Raw genomic sequence first — 19,030 nt, forward strand, 5'->3', positions numbered from 1 at the left:
TTTGTAAGGAGTGGGTCCTGAAAAAATGTCATCGTGGTGACTTAGTTGGCATTATTCTTTCCTTTTAGTGCCAGAGAAATTAGTACAGTGAAAATTAGTGCCATGACCCCATGTAGTTGCATTGTTCTGTTTTCAAAAGCCGCGTGATGTTTTAGATGCCTTTGTATACCCCAGGAAACCTTGTTCACGGAGAGGTGGACTCGCACTGCCTCCCGGCAGGCAGATGGCTTCAAGGCATTCCTGGTTGGGTCTTTGATAACATCAAAGCATCCATGATCCGTTATGAAAACATCTGGCCCGAAGAACTGACAGCACTTTTCAGGAGCTTAAGGATGTTAAACTGCATGGCTTAAATAGCTCTCCAACCTCTTAGCTATGTTTTGCCTTTAGATTCAGATGCATATGGGATTTCTCAGTACATCCCATTGCAGAGAGCTACTGTGTATCTATAAGCAGTTCAGGTGCAACCTCAATGGTATCATTTATAGAAACTTAAATGGTTTAATAGCAAAGTTTTATTGAACAGTGGTCCACATCGTCTCATGCTCCTGTTAGACACATTTTGTTTTTCTGCATAAGCTGAATGCCCTGAGGTGTGTGGGGGATTTTCTTCCTATACTGTATCATTGAAGATCTGAGACCCACTGTGAGACCCATGTGTAAATGATACCATGCCTTCCCTAAACCCATGACAAACATGCCGCAAGCTTCAGGACTGTAAGCTAAAGAAAAGAAAGAAAACCAGAACCAGGTGAAGAACTGTGAAATGAAATGAAGCGGCAACAGAGAATATACTGTTTGGAAATTATTGGTGACCCTTTGGGGAGAAGGGATCAGTCTGAGGCTCTTATTTTGTCAAATGGTTCTTCTTAGTAGGGAGGAAAGGGTAAGTTCAGCTGAGAGTTGTGAATCAAGGTAACTTTTTGTACGCTTTGATAGAGGAAAGAAAGTATAGAGTAAAAAATGAGCAAAAATGCATTGTTTTGTTGATACTGTGACAGGGCATAGTGGCTGGTTAATTATGGCAAGTGCTCTGAGCTGAAGACTGATTATAATAACATTTATCTAGAACTCAGGTTTTTCCGTGCCTGGGGTATCATTGGATGTGCTCAAGTCCTTGTCCTCTCCTGCTTTTCCTCAGGCTGGGCAGCACTGAGCAGCGCTGGTAGGTGACTTACTGGTGTCACTGGTGTCAGGATCAAGTGGAAAGTTAGGATAGAGGAGTAAAGAGCAAGTGTTTGAGCCTCACCTTCTCTTTCCTATCAGAAACAAGTTCAGGATCTGAAAACCACGTTTAGACATGAGGTTGAATCGGTTTGGAGCATGCCAGAGTCATTTGGACTAACATGATACATTTTCTTCCAGGAGTGTGCCCCTCAATATTTACTGTTACTGAGGACAGTAAAGTTAATTGCCTACCCTGTTTAAAATACGCTCTTTTTAATTCCTCATTCCAGTTTTTGCATTATGCCTACGCCCAAAATAATCAACATGAATGGGGGGACATGTTTATGGGAGGCTTGAATGGGCATTTCTGAGCTAGCCCAGGATGGGCATGCATTTCCAAGTGATCCTGAGACCAGCTATTTCTTGGTTAAAGGACTCTCAATTCTAAGTCTCTTTGTGTAAATATTTGTAAAGCATGATCAAGTGATATCTAGAATTTCTCTTTGATGGGCTGAGTTTGTTTCATTTCTTCTCTGTAGATCATGTTTTCATGTTTTCTAAACTTCATAGCATTCCCATGGCTGAGCCCTGAGCGCTCTATGTGTCCTTTTTATTTTAGGCATAGCTGCTGGACATGAATGTGCTGTCCTAATAGTGGTCTCAGGAACATCATAGTCAAGTCAACATTATCTCCTGGCTTCTTCTCTTATCTTCATTCTGACCTCAATGTTATATAATCTGATAGACAGCAGCTGGAGGAATGCTCAGAAGTGGGATCAGCAGTATTATTCCAGCTGTTGTTGCTAAAATACAGGATCCATATCAAAGTGGTCCTTTCTCACCATAGAGAGGACAAAATCCTTATGCCCAGCCTGTCTGGTCTTCTCGCCAGAGCTCAGCTGTTTTGAGGAGCTTTGGTTGGGAAATTTCCCATTCAGACCTCTGGACAAGGACATCTGGATTGTGCATACATAGACTCAGCTTTAGTGTGAAACACTTCTGCTGAATAAGCTCACTGAGGCTCACAATCTGGAAACATTCCCAGAATTTTGCCCAGCTAGGGTTTGTTTGTACACGGGAAGCATAAAGAAAGGGTAGAAGACAAAGAAAGAAAGGAACATGGTAAAGAAAAGGGGGCAGAGTAAAATTGAGGTGATCCCAGCTTTAGGCTGCATATCAGAGAGGAAATGAATTTACCCTCCGCTTCCCATTCAAAACTCACAAATAATGGTCTCTTCTAAGTGGCACCTACACAGCCATCAGCATGAATGGCCTGAGCTTTTTGATGCAAGTGATCACTTCAGACACAGCCAACTTGGCACGGTCTTATGGAAAACTGGACGTTGTTTCTGTTTGACGGCTGTTGGTGGCCTGTTGGTGGACTCACTCCAGTTCCCAGTAGACAGATGGCTGCAAAAGCTCTGCTGCAGATGGTGCATCTCTGGCCTCATTAGCAGCTTCAACAGAGAGGTCAGTGACACAGTGGGCCATAGAAGTGGAGTGACCTTGTTACATCTCGGCAGTGGCTGTCCTGGGTCACAGCTGGAGACAATATGTGTGTGGACCACGTGCTCCACCACCCATATGGAAAAAAAGGAGGAATTCAAAACAAAAGAACTGCCCTCTTGAAAACTGGCATAAAAATAAAAAGCTGAGTAGAAAAAAGAACTGTTTGAGGGCCAGAACAGGTGAAATGACTTAGTATCATGTTTCTCTAAGCTTTGGGTTGTACCACTTCTTTCAAGCAACTGCTTAACACAGCAACATTTCTGTAGTGCCTGAACGTGTTTTCCATCCCTGAACTCATTGCAGTTCAACTGCCTGGAGTCAGTGACCTTTCCATAGCATGGAGATCAATGTTCACTATCGAACAGCTCTTCCACCAGCCCATCAGCATGTGGGGCACGGCAGACCTTTTTCACTGGAGGCAACTGGGTGAATGCTGAATTGCTTAGAGATATCAGTGCAACCTTCTTTCGCTCCCTGCCCATAGAAGCCTGAGGATTGATTTAGTGGTTGTCAATTAGCTCTCAAGGGGCTTTTAACACTTGCTTTAAACCCACAAGCTCTGCCTTTGCTGGAGATGCTGAGGCACTCGGTGGCCCTAGTGGGAGGTAGCAGGAATGAGTAAGTGACTGCACAGAGAAGGATATGTGTAAAAGCAGTGAGAAAGCAAGAGTGACTCAGTGTTTGTGAAGAGGAATGGAGTGTAATGGGGACAGAGAGACAGACTGCAGGATTTCCCACCTTCTCCATCTGTCTCGGTTTCCACAGGGCTTTCCCACATCCTGCAGGACCTGCTCCAGAGCAGAAGTTCCATAACTTTTCAGTGAGAGTTTTCCTCTGCTTTGGTGGCTGAGTACAGCATATTTTGATAAGTAGGCAGAATCTTTGTATCAGTCAAGGGGTAGTGAGACAGCACCTTGGAGTAGCTTTGTCTTTGTTGGAGATCTCTCCTCTGGCAAAAACCACCAAGTTCTGTGGGTTTTCCCTCTCTGATATAGTTCCTGAGTTCTTTGACTAGAGGGCTTGGATAGTAATGGTGATTTCTTTCTGTAGAGCATCCTGTGCTGGAGAAGGTAAAACGGAAGGGGAAAAAAAGCAAGCATGGCAGGAGGCTCTCTTAGCATAACAGGGAACTTTTAATTGAGCTGAAACATAACAAGAAGATATTTGGTAGCTAGGTCAGGCTACCAAGGAGGACTATAGAAGTGTTGCCCCGGAATGCAGGATTGAATCAGGGAAGTCAGACTTCAGCTGAATTTGAAACTGGTAAGGGATGTGAAAGGCATCAAGAAGAGTTTCTGTAGGTACGTCAGCTCCAAAGGATTATTCAGGGAAGTGTTAGCCTAGTGTTGAGTGAGGCACATACCCTAAGGTAGAGGGAAGTACAAAAGGTGAAGGTACTCAATGCCTTTGCCACCTTGTTCTAGTGGCAGGTTTTGCTTCCAGGCATCCAAGTTACTGTACCTAGTGGCAGAATCTGGGGAAGAAAATGCTATCCACTGCAAAGGAACAGAATGCTGAGGACCACTGAAGTAAGCTGAGCATTTGCAAATCCATGGAACTGAACGAGATGCATCAAAGATGTTGAGGGAGCTGGCTATTATGACTGTGGGGCCACGCTTTATCATATCCAAAGGTTTCTGGTGTCTGGAAGAAGGTAAATGTTACACCCGTCTTTAAAAAGTGTAAGGAAGAGGATCCAGAGAACAACTATCTGGTCAGCCTACTCACAGCCCCTTGGAGCAAGTAGTTTTAAAGGTTATTTCCAGGCAAAATGATCGACAAGAAAGGGATTGTGAATAGACAGTAAAGTTTTATTGAAGGCAGATTGTTCCTGACTGACCTATTTCCCTGTTGTGATAGGATGACTGGTTCTGTGGACAGTGGAGAGAAGTAGGTGTTGTATATTGTGACACTAACAAACCTTTACCACAGTCTCCTGTGACATCTTTGTATCCAGACCAGGGAGCTGTGAAATGGATTGGTGGCTTCTAAAGTGGCTTAATAGCTGGATGGAGTCCATGCAGGCTTAAAGGGTAGTGGTCAAGGGTTTGAAACCTAATCAGGACCTGGTTACTAGTTGCATCTGACAGGGGTTGATATTACGGTCAATATTGTCTAATGTCTTCTTTAACAACATGGATGATGAGTTGCACCTTCAGTGGGTGAAAATGAACATTCAGCAGGTTTGTGGATTGATGCCAAATGGGAGGAGTGACTGGCATGCTGAAGAGCAGCGCTTCCCATTCAGAAAGACCTTGGCAAACTTGAGATACAGGCTGGAAATATGGTACAAGAAAGACAAATGCTCAGTCCTGCACCCAGGGCAGGATAACCACATGGAGCAGTATGGGCTGCGGACTGACTGGCCTTGTAAAGCCTCCACAGGAGAGGCTCCGCATGTGCTGGTGAGCAACAACTTGGAAATGAATCAGCAGTGCACCCATGAGGCTATGAGGACTGACTTTATATTGGGCTGTATAGGCAAGAATGTAGCCAACAGGTTAACGAAATGGATGATTTTCCTTTGCTTGACGCTCTTGAGGCAACATCTGGAAAAACATGCCCAATATTGGTCTGCCCCAATACAAGAGATGTCAGCAGACAAGTCCAATGAATGCTTAGGGAGGTGGGGAACTTGATATAAAAGGAAAGGGAATAAGGCTTGTTTAGCTTGTAGAGAAGGAAGTTACTAAGGAGGAGTCACAGAGATGTCAAACAATTTGCAGAGGTGTACAGTGAAAGGTCTAGAGGCACCAGCTGCAGCAGGAAAGAAATCCAGCTGAATATAAAGAAAAGTAATCCTTCACCATGAGAGCAGTTGAGCACTGTAACAAGTTCTCCAAGAGAGGTGGTAGCATTTCTGTTCCTGGCTATTTTCAAAACTTGAATGGACAAGACCCTGAGAAACGTGATCAGACTTTGAAATTGGTCCTTTTTTGGGCAGAATATTGGACTGGGAACTTGAGAGGTTTTTTCCCCAACCTAAATTATTCTGATTCTGTAATTCTACATGTTCCCAACCTACATCTCGTTCTTTGGAGGTTTAGGAGTCTGGGGAACAGAATGGACTCTCAGTGCATGGAGGGAAGCATGGAGAATGGAGAGGCTTGTTTAAGGGAGGAAAAGTCTGAAGACAGATGATTATCTTCCCTTCCATTCACGTACTTACGGTCAACTCATTTCTTACCTTTTTTGACCAGAGGAAACGTTTGAAATGCACACTTGTATCAGTTGGATGATAGTGTTGCTACACAGATTTATTGCATCACATTCCCACCAAGGCAGAGTCCATGTCTCCATTTCTATCCCCTAGAAACTGCTGACTGGAGACTTGATGTTTAACTTCACACGATCAAAGCATTGATAGATTGATGGCTTGGTACGCTCCAGCCACACAGGGAATAGGATCCAGATGATTAACAACATTGTATTCAGCCAAATGAAATAGGAAAATTTGGGATCAGGTTGACCGTAAAAAGAAAAGAAATCAACTCAGTTTCTAGCTGAGCTGGAAGCTTGAATTTTGTACTCTGTTTTGGGGTTTGATGAGTTTCAGGGAGAACCACTTATAAATCAGATTTCCAACAGACTAAGTATAAATTCAGGCTACTTTGCATCAGTGACTTTTTTGTATCCAAGAGAGCATATCCTCAACATTCATGTTTGTCTGAAGATAAAACTCAGAGGGAAATTGAAATCAAAGTTTTGCACCCTTCATTAGAGCTAAAGCACAGGTTTACGCTTGGCATGCAGTAAACTCATCCTGCCCATCTAGTCAGAAACTCAAACTCTGCAACCTAAGCACGACCAACTCACTCTTGCTAAAATTAGTTAATGAAATTAAATTCCCAATATAAATAGTTGATGTGCTGGAATAGAGGAAATAATCCTGCATTAGCCTCCAGGGGTGAGCTGGTTGATTAATAGATCTGGTTCTAATTTCTATAAGCATCAGCATCTACTCTTCACTCATCTGGTATTCAGGAGGGGCATTTGGCAAATCACTGAGATTGTTCACATGTGTGAGTGTTTGTATGGTCAGGTCCTGAGTCAATCTTTGAGGACTTGCACTTCTCCAGTTCCTTTTTTAATTTTATTGGGTAAATAAAAGTGCCTTTAAAGACATTTTCCTTCATAGCCAGTGGTTTGAATTAATTGTCCTGCACATATCTCAGCAGCAAGCTGCTGCTGTGCTACACGTTGCAAATCAGAAATCACAAATAGCTTGCTCCTGCAAGGTGCTGAAGGCAACAGCTTCCTAACTTGGATCCTTAATGTCGCAGACCCACAGCTGTGGTTATGTATTTGGCCTAGTTTTTGGAAGTGTTAAAGTTCTCCGTCTGGGCAAAAAAAAAATAAAAAGCCGCAAATACTTCTCCCTTCAGGACTGATTGTTAGGTTAAGCAAAGGGGAATGCTGAATCACAAACACTTTGTTGTGAAGGTGCATGCATTTGTAATCCGCTTTCATCACCAGCATGCCTGTGGCTCTTCTATTTGGGAATCTTTCCATGTGTTGCCTGCATGTTTTCTTTTAAGCTCCTTTTCAAATCCCCTTTCAAGTAAGCAGAGCTAAAGAAGACTTGCAGCGTTCTACTGGGTTTTGGAGTGTCTCAGACTAGGGACCAGGCTGGCCCCTAGTTTGTTGACTTATGCTCATAACCCCAGCATTGATGGGGGAGGATGAGGAGCTCTGTGGGTTGAGCACTGGACCCAAGCTCTCCTCCTCCCTTTTCCCCTCTTTCTTGTCTGTTTAACCTACAAGATCTGCAGAAAATGGGCAATCTCCTGCCATGGCCTTCTGTAGAGCCTGGCCCAGTGAAACCTGCACCTGGTTGATGCTTTTCAGAGATAACACAAAGTTGTAACAGACTGGATCTCCCTCCCCCTCTTCTCTTGCTGCAGGTATATTCGCTCAGAGCGCTCTGTCATTCTTATCAACTTCTGCCTATCCATCATCTCCTCCAACGCTCTCATCCTGATTGGACAGACCCAGACCCGGAATAAGGTAGGAGATCAGTTGAGCTTTGTTTGTTTGTTTGCTTTTCCCCTGATTTAGCACTGAAATGATCCATTCAGGCAGCACTTCCTCATTTTTCCTCCATCTGTTAATTAGCAACACGTCAAAAACACGACTAAATGGCAGATTTCAATTTTCTCTCTCACTCTCTCTTTGATAATTTGTCAGCATCCTCGGGGCTTTGATTAAAACCAATGTGATATTTTTGAATATCTGCCTAGAGTTGCTGGCACACGGCACAGTGAAGAAACATGGTTATTTGCAAGGCTTTAGTCATTTTATTTTCCAAAATTTACAAAAAAAGACAGGTTGGGAAAAGGCTTTAAAAAACCAAAAATCCGATATCTCAGCATTACATTTATTTCTCTATCAACTTTTATACTCTGAGCTTAAAGCGCTTGGCAGATGTTAATGAACACAGCCATAAAATACACCTTTTTTGGGGGGTAGGAAGCATTGCCAGATGTGCTGTGCATGCTGCAGAGCTGGAGGCCACAAGGGACTCACTGTAGTGTGACTCAAGCAGTAAAGGCAAGATGTAATGTGGATTTTCAAGCCATGTGCACTGGTTGTACATACATACCTTGCCACTTTACAGACCCAGCTGCAGAGGCGTGTATTGCCTTTATGACTTTTCTCCAGCTAAAGGACTTTCAGTTTCCCCTTTGGTGTCTGGCATAACAAATCCTGTCTCATCATTAGTATTTTCCTCTTGTACATTTTCCCATCTTCCCAAGTGCTCCAACCGTCGTAATTGATGTATTAAGCTGAAAAAGGGGAGATTTAGATGAGATATTAGGAAGAAATTATTTCTGGTGAGGGTGGTGAGACGCTGGCACAGGTTGCCCAGGAAAGTCGTGGATGCCCCATCCCTGGAGATGTTCAAGGCCAGGCTGGATGGGGCGTGGAGCAACTTGATCCAGTGGGAGGTGTCCCTGCCCATGGCGATGAGGGGTGGAACTGGATAATCTTTAAGGCTCCTTCCAACCCCAGTCATTCCATGATTCTATGAACTCCACTAAGCAGAAAAATGAGGCAAGAAGCATCCTCCACTACTCTTGCTGCCAAAGCTGCAATCAGAAGTCAAAATTTAGTTTTTAATTAACAGCAACCAATGACCGGACAGTTTTTTCAAGCCTCTAGTTTGGCAGCCAGAGCATGCTGTCACTTTTGGAAGCATTTCTGGAGCCAAGCCACAGGATTTAATGAATCACAGATACTCATTTCTATAGAAGACCCTTTAGGTTAGGGCAAAGTTATGTTTTAGGGGAAGCTTTACAGCTGCTTGAGGCATATGTATGTAGAGCAGTGTGGAGAGACACATACAGCCAGCCCTGCTCCTATTAAACAAGTGTGCTTCAGAAACTAAATTCTCAAAGCAGAGCTGTCTTTCATGGCCAACATTGATTTCTCAGGGCAAGAGATGGAGAAAGAGTGAGCAAAACTCTCACTTTCCCTGGGTGCATTGTCTATAACCCCAGGTGTGTGCTAGGAACTTCGTTCCATAGAAAGAAATACTGAGAGATGCTCAACATGACAAACCATGGCTGGACCTCCTCTTCAGCTATTCTTCTTCACAGCAGAACAGGAGATGGAAGTCATTACTCTCTCCCAACCTTTTCAGAGAACAGTTATGAGCCCAAGTTCTCTGTCATGTTTTTTTTCTCACAGAACTCAGGGTGTTCAGTGTCAGAGTTGTTAGTGAGGATTCAAAGCTCCCGGCTGCGATTGCATGAGACAGATTAGCTCTTTGCACATACATATGCATGAAACACCATAAATAGAAAGGTTATTCTTGGATTTCCGCTCAGCCATCTAGTAAACAGTCTCTGGCAGGGAACACAGAAAGAAAACTATACAGAAAAGAGACGAAGGAGTGTAAATTAGGATTTTAGTCACATTCGATTATTGATAATGGAACATCTTCAGATCTTGATGATTGATTTATAATTGCAGTAACTCTAGGAGAATCTCCATGATGTTAGTTTCCCTGGAAATGCCAAATTCTCCCTTGATTTCCATCCATGTAACCTCAAAGGCAAAATTCCACGCCTGGATTTGCTAAGCTTTTTGAAGATGAAAGGGCTGGGAAAAGGCTAAAAAATTACAGTCAGCACTAACGTGATACAAAAGAAATGAATGCTGTGTGAACTGGCCATATCTCAAAGGCACGGCTACATGCTGCATGGAAACAGATTTCTCCTCTTAAAGGAAGACAAGAGCTAATGGCCTTGACAGAATGACAGGCTCTGCTAGATCTTTCTGCAGCAGCTTGGGACATCATATCCTTGTGCTTAGGCATTTATGGAGATTTTTTTCTTTAGAAGGAAGGAAAAACCTGCAGCAGAGCTGGCAGAAGCAAATATGTGCCTGCCTATCGGGTGGCTAAGTTCACAGCCTGGCTTCGCCTGAGGCAATGGGTTTATATTGGCCCATCTGAGATGTGCATAGAATTGTAGCATCATGGAATGGTTTGGGTTGGAAAGGACCTTAAAGATAGAATCATAGAATCATAGAATCATAGAATCATAGAATCATAGAATCATAGAACCATAGAACCATAGAATAGTTAGGGTTGGAAGGAACCTTAAAGGCCATCTAGTTCCAACCCCACTGCCATGGGCAGGGACACCTCCCACTAGATCAGGCTGTGCAAGGCCCCATCCAACCTGGCCTGGAACACCTCCAGGCATAGGGCATCCACAACTTCACTTGGCAACCTGTTCCAGTGTCTCACCACTCTCACAGTGAAGACATTCTTCCTTATGTCTAGTCTAAATCTGCCCTTCTCCAGTTTATATCCATTTCCCCTTGTCCTATCACCACAAGCCTTTATGAATAGTCCCTCTCCAGCTTTCTTGTAGGCCTCTTTTGGGTACTGGAAGGTCACTATAGGATCTCCTTGGAGCCTTCTCTTCTCCAGGCTGAACAGGTCCAACTCTCTCAACCTGTCCCCTTGTAGAAGGTGCTCCAGCCCTCTGATCATCTTTGTAGCCCTTCTCTAGACCTGTTCCAACAGCTCCATATCCTTCTTATGTTAAGGATTCCAGAACTGGGCACAATACTCCAGGTGAGGTCTCACAAGAGAGGAACAGAGAGGCAGAATCACCTCCCTCAACCTGCTGGCCACGCTTCTTTTGATGCAGCCCAGGATATGGTTGGCCTTCTGGGCTTCAAGTGCACGTTGCCAGCTCATGTCGAGCTTCACATCGACCAGCACTCCCAAGTCCCTCTCTGCAGGGCAGCTCTCAATCACATCATCCCCCATCGTGTACTGAAATTGGGGATTGCCCAGACCCAGGTGTAGGACCTTGCACTTGGCCTTGTTGAACCTCATGAGATTCTCACAGACCCACTTCTCCAGCCTGGCCAGGTCCCTCTGGAATCACCCAGCTGAGATGAAATGATATGATATAGATAATATTCATTTAAGCTCACCATTCAAAACAGAGGGATCTTGTCCATACTGCCTAGTGGAATCAGTGCCTAGTGATTCACAGGATCGTAAGAATTGTTTGGATTGGAAGGGACCGTAAAGATCACGCAGTTCCCACCCCCCTGTCATGGGCAGGGACACCTTCCACTGGATCAAGTTGCACAAAGCCTCATCCAATGTGGTCTTGAACACCTCCAGGGATGGGGCATCCACAACGTCTCTGAGAAACCTGTTCCAGTGTCTCACCACCATCACAGTCAAAAATTTCTTCCTAATATCCTCCAATCTTCCCATTCTTTTCTATCAAAATTGAGTGCCTGAGCAATAATACCTGGAAAATGTATCTCTCTAGTTTAAAATTGTGAAGCAAAGTTTTTCTCTTCCATTTAAAAAGTGCTAGCAAATTGGGAAGACCACAATCAAAGTGGTAAAATGAACAGTGTGGTATCTCTTCTCAGCAAAGAAAAAAAGCTCTAAAATAACAATGTCTTAAAATACATTCCTGAAAGCATCCTGTGTTTGTGTTTTAAGTAGGTCTGTAAACTGATGAATTACAACCGCCTATTTAGGACTTTTTAAAGTTGATATTTACTTGAAATTATCACGTTGAGCTGTGTTATTTGTTCTGAACTGTCTTCCAGATTCCATTTATAGGCAGAATACCAAGGGGTTTGGTGTCAAAGACAAATAGAGAACAAAAAGACAGTTCCTGTCTAAAAGAACACACAGTTGTGCTTTTTTTTCATGACCTCAGATAACGTCAGTTTGTGACAGTGTATGAATTGAGAGCAATCTGATAAAATCAGGATAAAAGACACTCTGCACATGAGAGCTCTGTGTTAAAAGATGCTGGTGGATGCAAAAAGAGGAAGGTTCATTGACCGTAAACCTAAAATCCATGCGTCCTGTTATAACTCAAAGCAGAGCAATTCTTCACTGTAAACGTCCTGCTCGTCCCCCCAGCCCTGAATGCCTTAAGCCATTTTTTTTTTTCATCCAGAGTCACTTTTAAAGTCTATTTGCTCTCCCTTCTCCTTGGGAGCCACTGGAGTTTCTTCCCATCATTTCCTTCTCGAGTACATTGATTCACGGTTTCAAACTTGCAGATGGTGGAAATTAAGCACAGTTCTGACAGAGTTAAACAGGGCAGCACCAATTTACACCAGTGAAAGATTTGGCCTTGCTGAGTTAAAAACAAAGAGGAGCTTGTCAGCTTTCCAGTCCATCTCCCTGGCACTACAGGATTGTTCTTCATAATGCATTTGCTAGTACTTTCCCCAGTTTAATTTTAAATGGCTTAAGCTCCTTGCATTTCCCTTGAGAGATTTCCCCACTGAGTAGCAGAGCTCTCCATAATGAAATTCCTTCTAATGTACTTTCTATTTTTTTTTCCTTCCCTTTCCTTTTCTCTTGTCTGCTAGTAGTTATATGCTCCTGGACAACCCCATATCTCTCATGTTTGCAGTCCTTACCAGCCCCTGGCAGTTGTGATTTTACCCTGCTCTCACGGCTTAACTCTTTCACTCTGATTCTTCCCTGGCAGGGACTGATCTAAATTGCCTTCCTCTGATTACATTTCTGTGGCTCAGCTGCCAACAACATGGTGCTTTGCAAACCTCTTGAGTTGAGATTAGTGCACGGCTTACAAATTGCTCCGTCTTCCCTGAGAGGGTCATGGCAATAGTTTTGATTATTTGGAAAATAAACATATCTTGTGGAAGTCAAGAAAGCACCAGAATGGGATGTGGGCTCACTAAAACTGTTAACCATGGCGTTATCTTGGAGTTCATGCTTAAGAGTGAACAATTTCCATGCAGTGCTTAAATTTGAAGCAAAAGCTTTGGTCCTTTGCTAGGTCAAAGCAAAGGGGAAGACTGCCTCTTCCTAAAATGTCTTTCATGTCCTGATCTCCATGACCTTGCCTTCCAGAGCCTGGTTTGGAAGTATCGCCCTGTGCCTTCTGCTCTCCTATGTGCTGCTCTCTCCACCTGCTGCTCCTCTCACGTGTCCTCCTTTCCTCCTCTCTCCAGGTGATATGTACACTGGTGGCGGCTTTCTTGCACTTCTTCTTCCTCTCCTCTTTCTGCTGGGTGTTGACCGAGGCTTGGCAGTCCTACATGGCCGTGACGGGCCGGTTACGGAACCGCATCATCCGCAAGCGCTTCTTGTGTCTTGGATGGGGTGAGGATCCTGGGTTTGTGGAGCAGTTCCCTCAGGGTTGGGGGGAAGCGCAGTCCCCCAGCCTGGGATGTGGAGCAGAGAGGGTCTGGGCTACAAGAAGCACTTATGTTTTGCAGAAGGCTTGGCAGAGGGTGCTTGCAACCCCTTTTCAAGGTGTCAGAAAGGACTGAGATGGTTAAAAATAAGATTAGCAGGAGCCACAAGTCCTGCCTGTGGCCCAGTGAACCCGAGGGTCACACCAAATAGATCAGCTGAGAGGGGATGAGTTTTCAAAGGGTGTGCTGGGGGTCATTTTTCCTGGGTTTAGGTCTCATTCTTGCTTTCTCCTTTTCGCTCTCTTGCTGTCTCTTTCCGTGTGCAACTCGGAATGAGACAAGCTCTGAAACCCCGTCTCCATGGCAGCAGGTCTTTTCGTAGACAAATAAACTATGAGACTGGTGCAGATGCTTGTAACTAATTTTTCTCCCTCTGCCTCTTCCATATGTTTAATTTATTAGCCTTAAATGATGCATTCTGTAGTAGAAAACAAACACAAACCCATAACTTGGGCTTTCAAAGCAATAACAAGCATGCATTTGAAAGGAGCAACTAAACAAAAAGTTGCTCAAAAATGAGCTGGCAAAAAAGAGAAAGGGAGAGAGAAAGCATTGTGTGTCTGAGCTGTATTAGTGTCTTGTTTAACTACTAAAGCCAAGCATTTCACCCCAGGCAAGATATTTCTGATGCTTACGAAGCACCCTGATGTGATTTATTCTGGCACATCAAGAGCCGTCCTCATTCCAGCACCTGCATCCCTTTAAGTTTTCACTCCTGGCTTTTGCTTACGATGGAAAATAAATAGTGTTCTTGAAATATGGTGGTTATGTGTAGCAGGAGCATCGCCACATACATGCAAACCACAGGCTGCGTGTGCCAGTGTGTGTTCATGCATGTGTTCGTACATTAACATTCTGTGACTCACAGAACATCAGGGATATCAAATGCTGCAGATTAATAGCTTTTCTAGGTAATAAAAAGGGATTTTTCTGATCTGTAAAAGCTGGAGCAGATGGGTGTGTTAGCCAAGGGAATTTTGGATGAGTGACATTCACATTTGTAGTCTGTACAGATTAAGAAGAAAGCCACTCTACATGTGTAGAAGCACAATTTGCACTGCTAATAAAATATAGTCATCTCTGAGCTAGGATGCACTGGCTGATAAATGATACATAATAACCATTCGGAATAGCTTAGGACAAGAAATGAAGAACACTCTCACCTATTAAGGCAGCAGGGGAGTTTTCAATATTTAGTATCCTGCTAGACCTCAGCTGTAGAGTTGGGATTAATGGCACTTCTAAGAGGAAAGAGCCCAAAAATGTATGTGTTTAAGGAGCATAATCTGAAATAATTAGCGCAACTCGCTTTGTCGTGGACAGATTCTCCTCCTTTTTCCCCATTGTGTATTAGCATTTCTCTAAGCCCTTGTTCTAGACATCTTTGCCAAGTTCTTTGCTGCTGTCAGCTGTGGCTCATTGAAGCTGCAGTGGTTTTCATCAGCAGTGAGGTTTATTCCCTGGGTTTTTTTGGGTTTTTTTGTTCTCCTTTGCCTTTCCCAGAAAGATTTCTTAGCGATTATTATTAAAAACAGATGAACTGTTCCCTAGAAACAATTCAATCATCATGTTGAGCTTCGGTAAAGAAGAAATGATTTTGTAAGTTTTTTTACAACCATGACGTAGCCTCCACAACTGGATTTTTAATGCTGTCATAGCTCAGGCTCTGTGCAGGTTTTCGATTCATTGAATCATTAAGGTTGGAAAAGACCTCTAGGATCATCCAGTCCAACCATCAGGTTTTTGTAACAGTTATGACTTTTTGTATTTATTAGCAAACAGCCTTTTCTAGTGGGACATGATGAACGCACATCCCAATTCTCCTGTGACCTGGCAATACAAAACTCTTTGAAAAAGGTTTCTAATGCATGTATTTGGAATTGTGACTTTAAAACTCACTTTCTGTAGAAAGCCTCCAAAACCTTGCCAGTGACTGTGTAGCACAAGTTGAGTGATACAAACCGCGCATAGTATACGGAACAGACCAGATAGGAGTAACTTTCTTTGAAATAATGAAAAATTAGATTAAAGGTTTTGATTTTTTTTTTCGATCTAATCACATCTACCTGTGATGAAATCATTAACAGCTCTCCCAAGGCAGAAGAGTACAGCACTCCTCATTACAGTGCTCCGTGGCTTAGCTACCATGGCAGAGCTGCCACTCTCAGTAAATGCTGCTTGTACAGATCCATGTTCAGCACAAGCTGGGGCTCGTACCTAGGCTCAGTACGAGCCAGTCCCTGTAAGCTGATGAGTTCACAGCCTGTGTGTGTATTTGTGCATAATTATCACATCTAAGTGAAGCACTTTGTGAAGAACAAGTTGCTATTTTTGGCCAACTTTCCTCTTTCGCAGGGCCTCTCGCATCAAGCGATACTCCTGAAGAAGTCCTTTCAAACATGGTTTCTTGGTGTGCTTGCCGTGGAATGCCAGATTGACGGCATCACAGTGAATTCAGCAGCCAGAATATAACTAGATATGGTGTGAAGGAGGCTCAGCAAGAGAAGTAATAGTCAATTAAGAAAAAAAAGAAAAAGAAAAAAAGGATAGAAAGAAAATAAGTAAAGAAAAAATCCCCAGACATCTTTTAAACTCACTGCCTGTTGGGATTGTACTGGTCAAACGTGAGCTGTGCTTGGAAATCTCATATGGGAAGAGAAACACTTCCCTTTATGTAGCTCTCAAATACAGTATATTCCAGCCAATTTGGCCTTATACCTCCCAGCTGGCTGCAGACCCTCACTATTAATCAACCTTGCCATGATTTTTATTGCTGAGAGACCACTTTGCCAGCAGGGTTATTGTTTGGTTGCTGTGTCTGCACATCCCTTCGATCTACAGTGTCTTTTGCAGCCACCTGCTGTGACCTCTACAGCATGCGAATTAGGGTCTTGTCAAGAAGCACTAATCCTAGCTGGCTACTGATCCTGCTAATACTTAATGGGATTTGCCCATCTTTAGCATTGAGACAGCTTAATTCATCATGTCACAAGAAGGAGGGCTATAAAAAGCCTCACGGAGACCTCGGTAGCTGAAGAACCAGATGTTACTAGCCGATATCCAGGCATTTCTTTAGGGAAAGGGGAAAGCTGGGGTAGGACAGTGAACCAGAAAAGTACCCAATCTCCTCTGTAGATCCTTGAGCAGTTTATTGCAGCAAGGATAAGAAGGATCAGAAGACTATCAGCAAGATTCAGTGTCTTTTGCTAGTTCTGATTGTGCCGGAGAGGAGAGGAGAGGAGAGGAGAGGAGAGGAGAGGAGAGGAGAGGAGAGGAGAGGAGAGGAGAGGAGAGGAGAGGAGAGGAGAGGAGAGGAGAGGAGAGGAGAGGAGAGGAGAGGAGAGGAGAGGAGAGGAGAGGAGAGGAGAGGAGAGGAGAGGAGAGGAGAGGAGAGGAGAGGAGAGGAGAGGAGAGGAGAGGAGAGGAGAGGAGAGGAGAGGAGAGGAGAGGAGAGGAGAGGAGAGGAGAGGAGAGGAGAGGAGAGGAGCTACAGGAAAGATGGGGTGGGTTCTTTGTCAGGAGGTGTAGTGGTAGGATAAAGGGTAATGGTTTCAAGCTGAAAGAGGGGAGATTTAGATCAGGTAATAGGAAGAAATATTTTACTGTGAGGGTGGCGAGGCACTGTAACAGGTTGCCCAGAGAAGTTTGTGGCTGCCCCATCCCTGGAGGTGTTCAAGGCCAGGCTGGATGTGGCTTTGAGCAACCTGATCCCATAGGATGTGTCCTTGCCCATGGCAGGGGTCTTGGAAGATCTTTAAGGTCCCTTCCAACCCAAACCATTTTGTGGATCTCAGAACTTTTTATGAGTTTTAGGCCAACAACCAGCAGATTGCACAATAATCAGCATGTTTTCTTTATACTCTTCGATCTAATTTTATGGGAGCTTTTACAGCTCAAGGCTGGAGCTTCACCCCCACTGGCAACTGAAATGACATCCTGTGCTGGCTCATGATGCTCTGTAGATAACTTGTGCTTTGTGCATTGTGATATCCCAGCCACAGGCTAACTTGCTCATCCTTTGCCACACTTGCGATGAGGAGTTTCTTCTTGAGGACAGCTGGTTTCTCTTAGTTTGTTTGCCTTTTGGACACAAAAAGGGACCAGGACTCTGGCAACAGAAGTAGTATCATGGTTTGCAGAAAGATCTGATGTTCTGATACTCTTTTCCGTTGTTGTTCAGAGGGATGTGCTCTATTATAGATCATGGCCCAGAATTTAGGGGACGTGTTTGGGATAGGGGGAATTCAGTTTCCATTTCTCTTCTGTCTCATTTAGGGTGAAATTTGAACCTGAGTTTTTTCACGTTATGTTAAGAGCAGGCATAGCCCTTAGTCTCTTCCTCACTAGCGTCTTTGAGTTGGGTTGTGGCTGAATATTCCATCTTCAGGAGATATCCTTATATATTCCTGGCCAGCCTGTGTACCTAAGAATAAAATAAATATATTTTATGCATCTGCATGTACTTTGAGTCCCCGCACTATGGCAGGATATGAGCTGATTGCAGCTGATGGCATTTACTTCATTAGCAGAGGTAACAAGGGTTCAGTGCTTTTGGCTCCGAAGGTCCTTAATTCAATCTCTGCCAAAGACCCACGCTGGGACAGATGGTGCTAAAATAACACTGGAAAGAATGGGGTATATTATGCGGTTGAGTGGGAGAAGAGCTTGCACATATGCTTAAATGACCAATTTTCTCTTGTTTCATTTCCGTAGGGCTCCCTGCCTTGGTGGTTGCCATATCTGTGGGATTTACTAAAGCCAAGGGGTACGGCACCGTGAACTAGTGAGTAAAGAAGCTCTTCTGCCTTTTTCTTCCTGCTCACCCTCTGTCCTTTTTGTCAAAATCCAGTCACTGACCAGCAGCAGCCAGGGTAGGAGCTAAACTCCAGGGTGCTGTCCATGGCAGAGGGAAGCAGGGATGATGGGAGAGGAAGGAGCCATCCTGCCTCCTCAAGTCATCCGCTATATGAAGTGGATTATATATTCCTTTAAAACGAAGTTCATAGGGAGTAGTTAGATTTCAGTGTTGCATGTGTAGCATCACTTCGATCTAAGTACCTTATACTAGAGATTTTTTGAATATATTTTTTTAGGGGAGATTTGGAATATTTAAAGTTTAGGATGTTTAAAAATTAAAAATAGCTTTTATGTTTATCCAGGTAATGATTTTTGCTTGATTGGTCTTCAAAATAGCCCAGTTTTAGTCACCAGAATAAGCCTGGGTTTTTCAAACTATGGTTTTGAAAGCAATCTTATTTTGCGTGTTTTCCAGATTCCTTAGGATTTGCATTTAGGAAACTTTTTTATATTTGTATGTAATGGGGAAGAAAGGGAAGGTAGAAAGGAAGGACATGGAGCCATTAGAGTGAGTCCAGAGGAGGCCACAAAGATGATCTGAGGGCTGGAGTACCTCCTGTATAAGGACAGGCTGGGAGAGTGGAGTTGTTCAGCCTGGAGAGGAAAAGGCTCAGGGGAGACCTTAGAGCAGCTTCCAGCACTTAAAGGCAGCTGCAGAAAGGCTGGGGAGGGGCTCTTTTATCAAGGAGTGCAGGGATAGGATGAGGGGGAATGGTTTTAAGCTGAAAGAGGAGAGATTTAGATGAGATCATAGGAAGAAATTTTT

General features: G+C 43.8%; 1 protein-coding gene across 12 annotated transcripts in view; it reads left to right on the forward strand.

Annotated features, from left to right (window-relative positions):
* Positions 1–19,030, forward strand: part of ADGRB1 (adhesion G protein-coupled receptor B1) — a 316,254-nt gene that overhangs the window by 239,161 nt on the left and 58,063 nt on the right. For 6 of the 12 annotated variants that reach the window (XM_069854743.1, XM_069854742.1, XM_069854741.1 and 3 more), the window contains 4 exons: positions 1,070–1,165; positions 7,581–7,683; positions 13,162–13,312; positions 18,121–18,190. In XM_069854743.1, coding sequence (XP_069710844.1) covers positions 1,070–1,165; positions 7,581–7,683; positions 13,162–13,312; positions 18,121–18,190 — 420 coding nt within the window. The remainder of the gene's footprint in view (positions 1–1,069; positions 1,166–7,580; positions 7,684–13,161; positions 13,313–18,120; positions 18,191–19,030) is intronic. The other 6 variants (XM_069854745.1, XM_069854750.1, XM_069854748.1 and 3 more) reach the window with 1 other exon arrangement.

The sequence above is a fragment of the Phaenicophaeus curvirostris genome, chromosome 3 (assembly GCF_032191515.1).
Source record: "Phaenicophaeus curvirostris isolate KB17595 chromosome 3, BPBGC_Pcur_1.0, whole genome shotgun sequence".
In the NCBI taxonomy this organism is placed as follows: domain Eukaryota; kingdom Metazoa; phylum Chordata; class Aves; order Cuculiformes; family Cuculidae; genus Phaenicophaeus; species Phaenicophaeus curvirostris.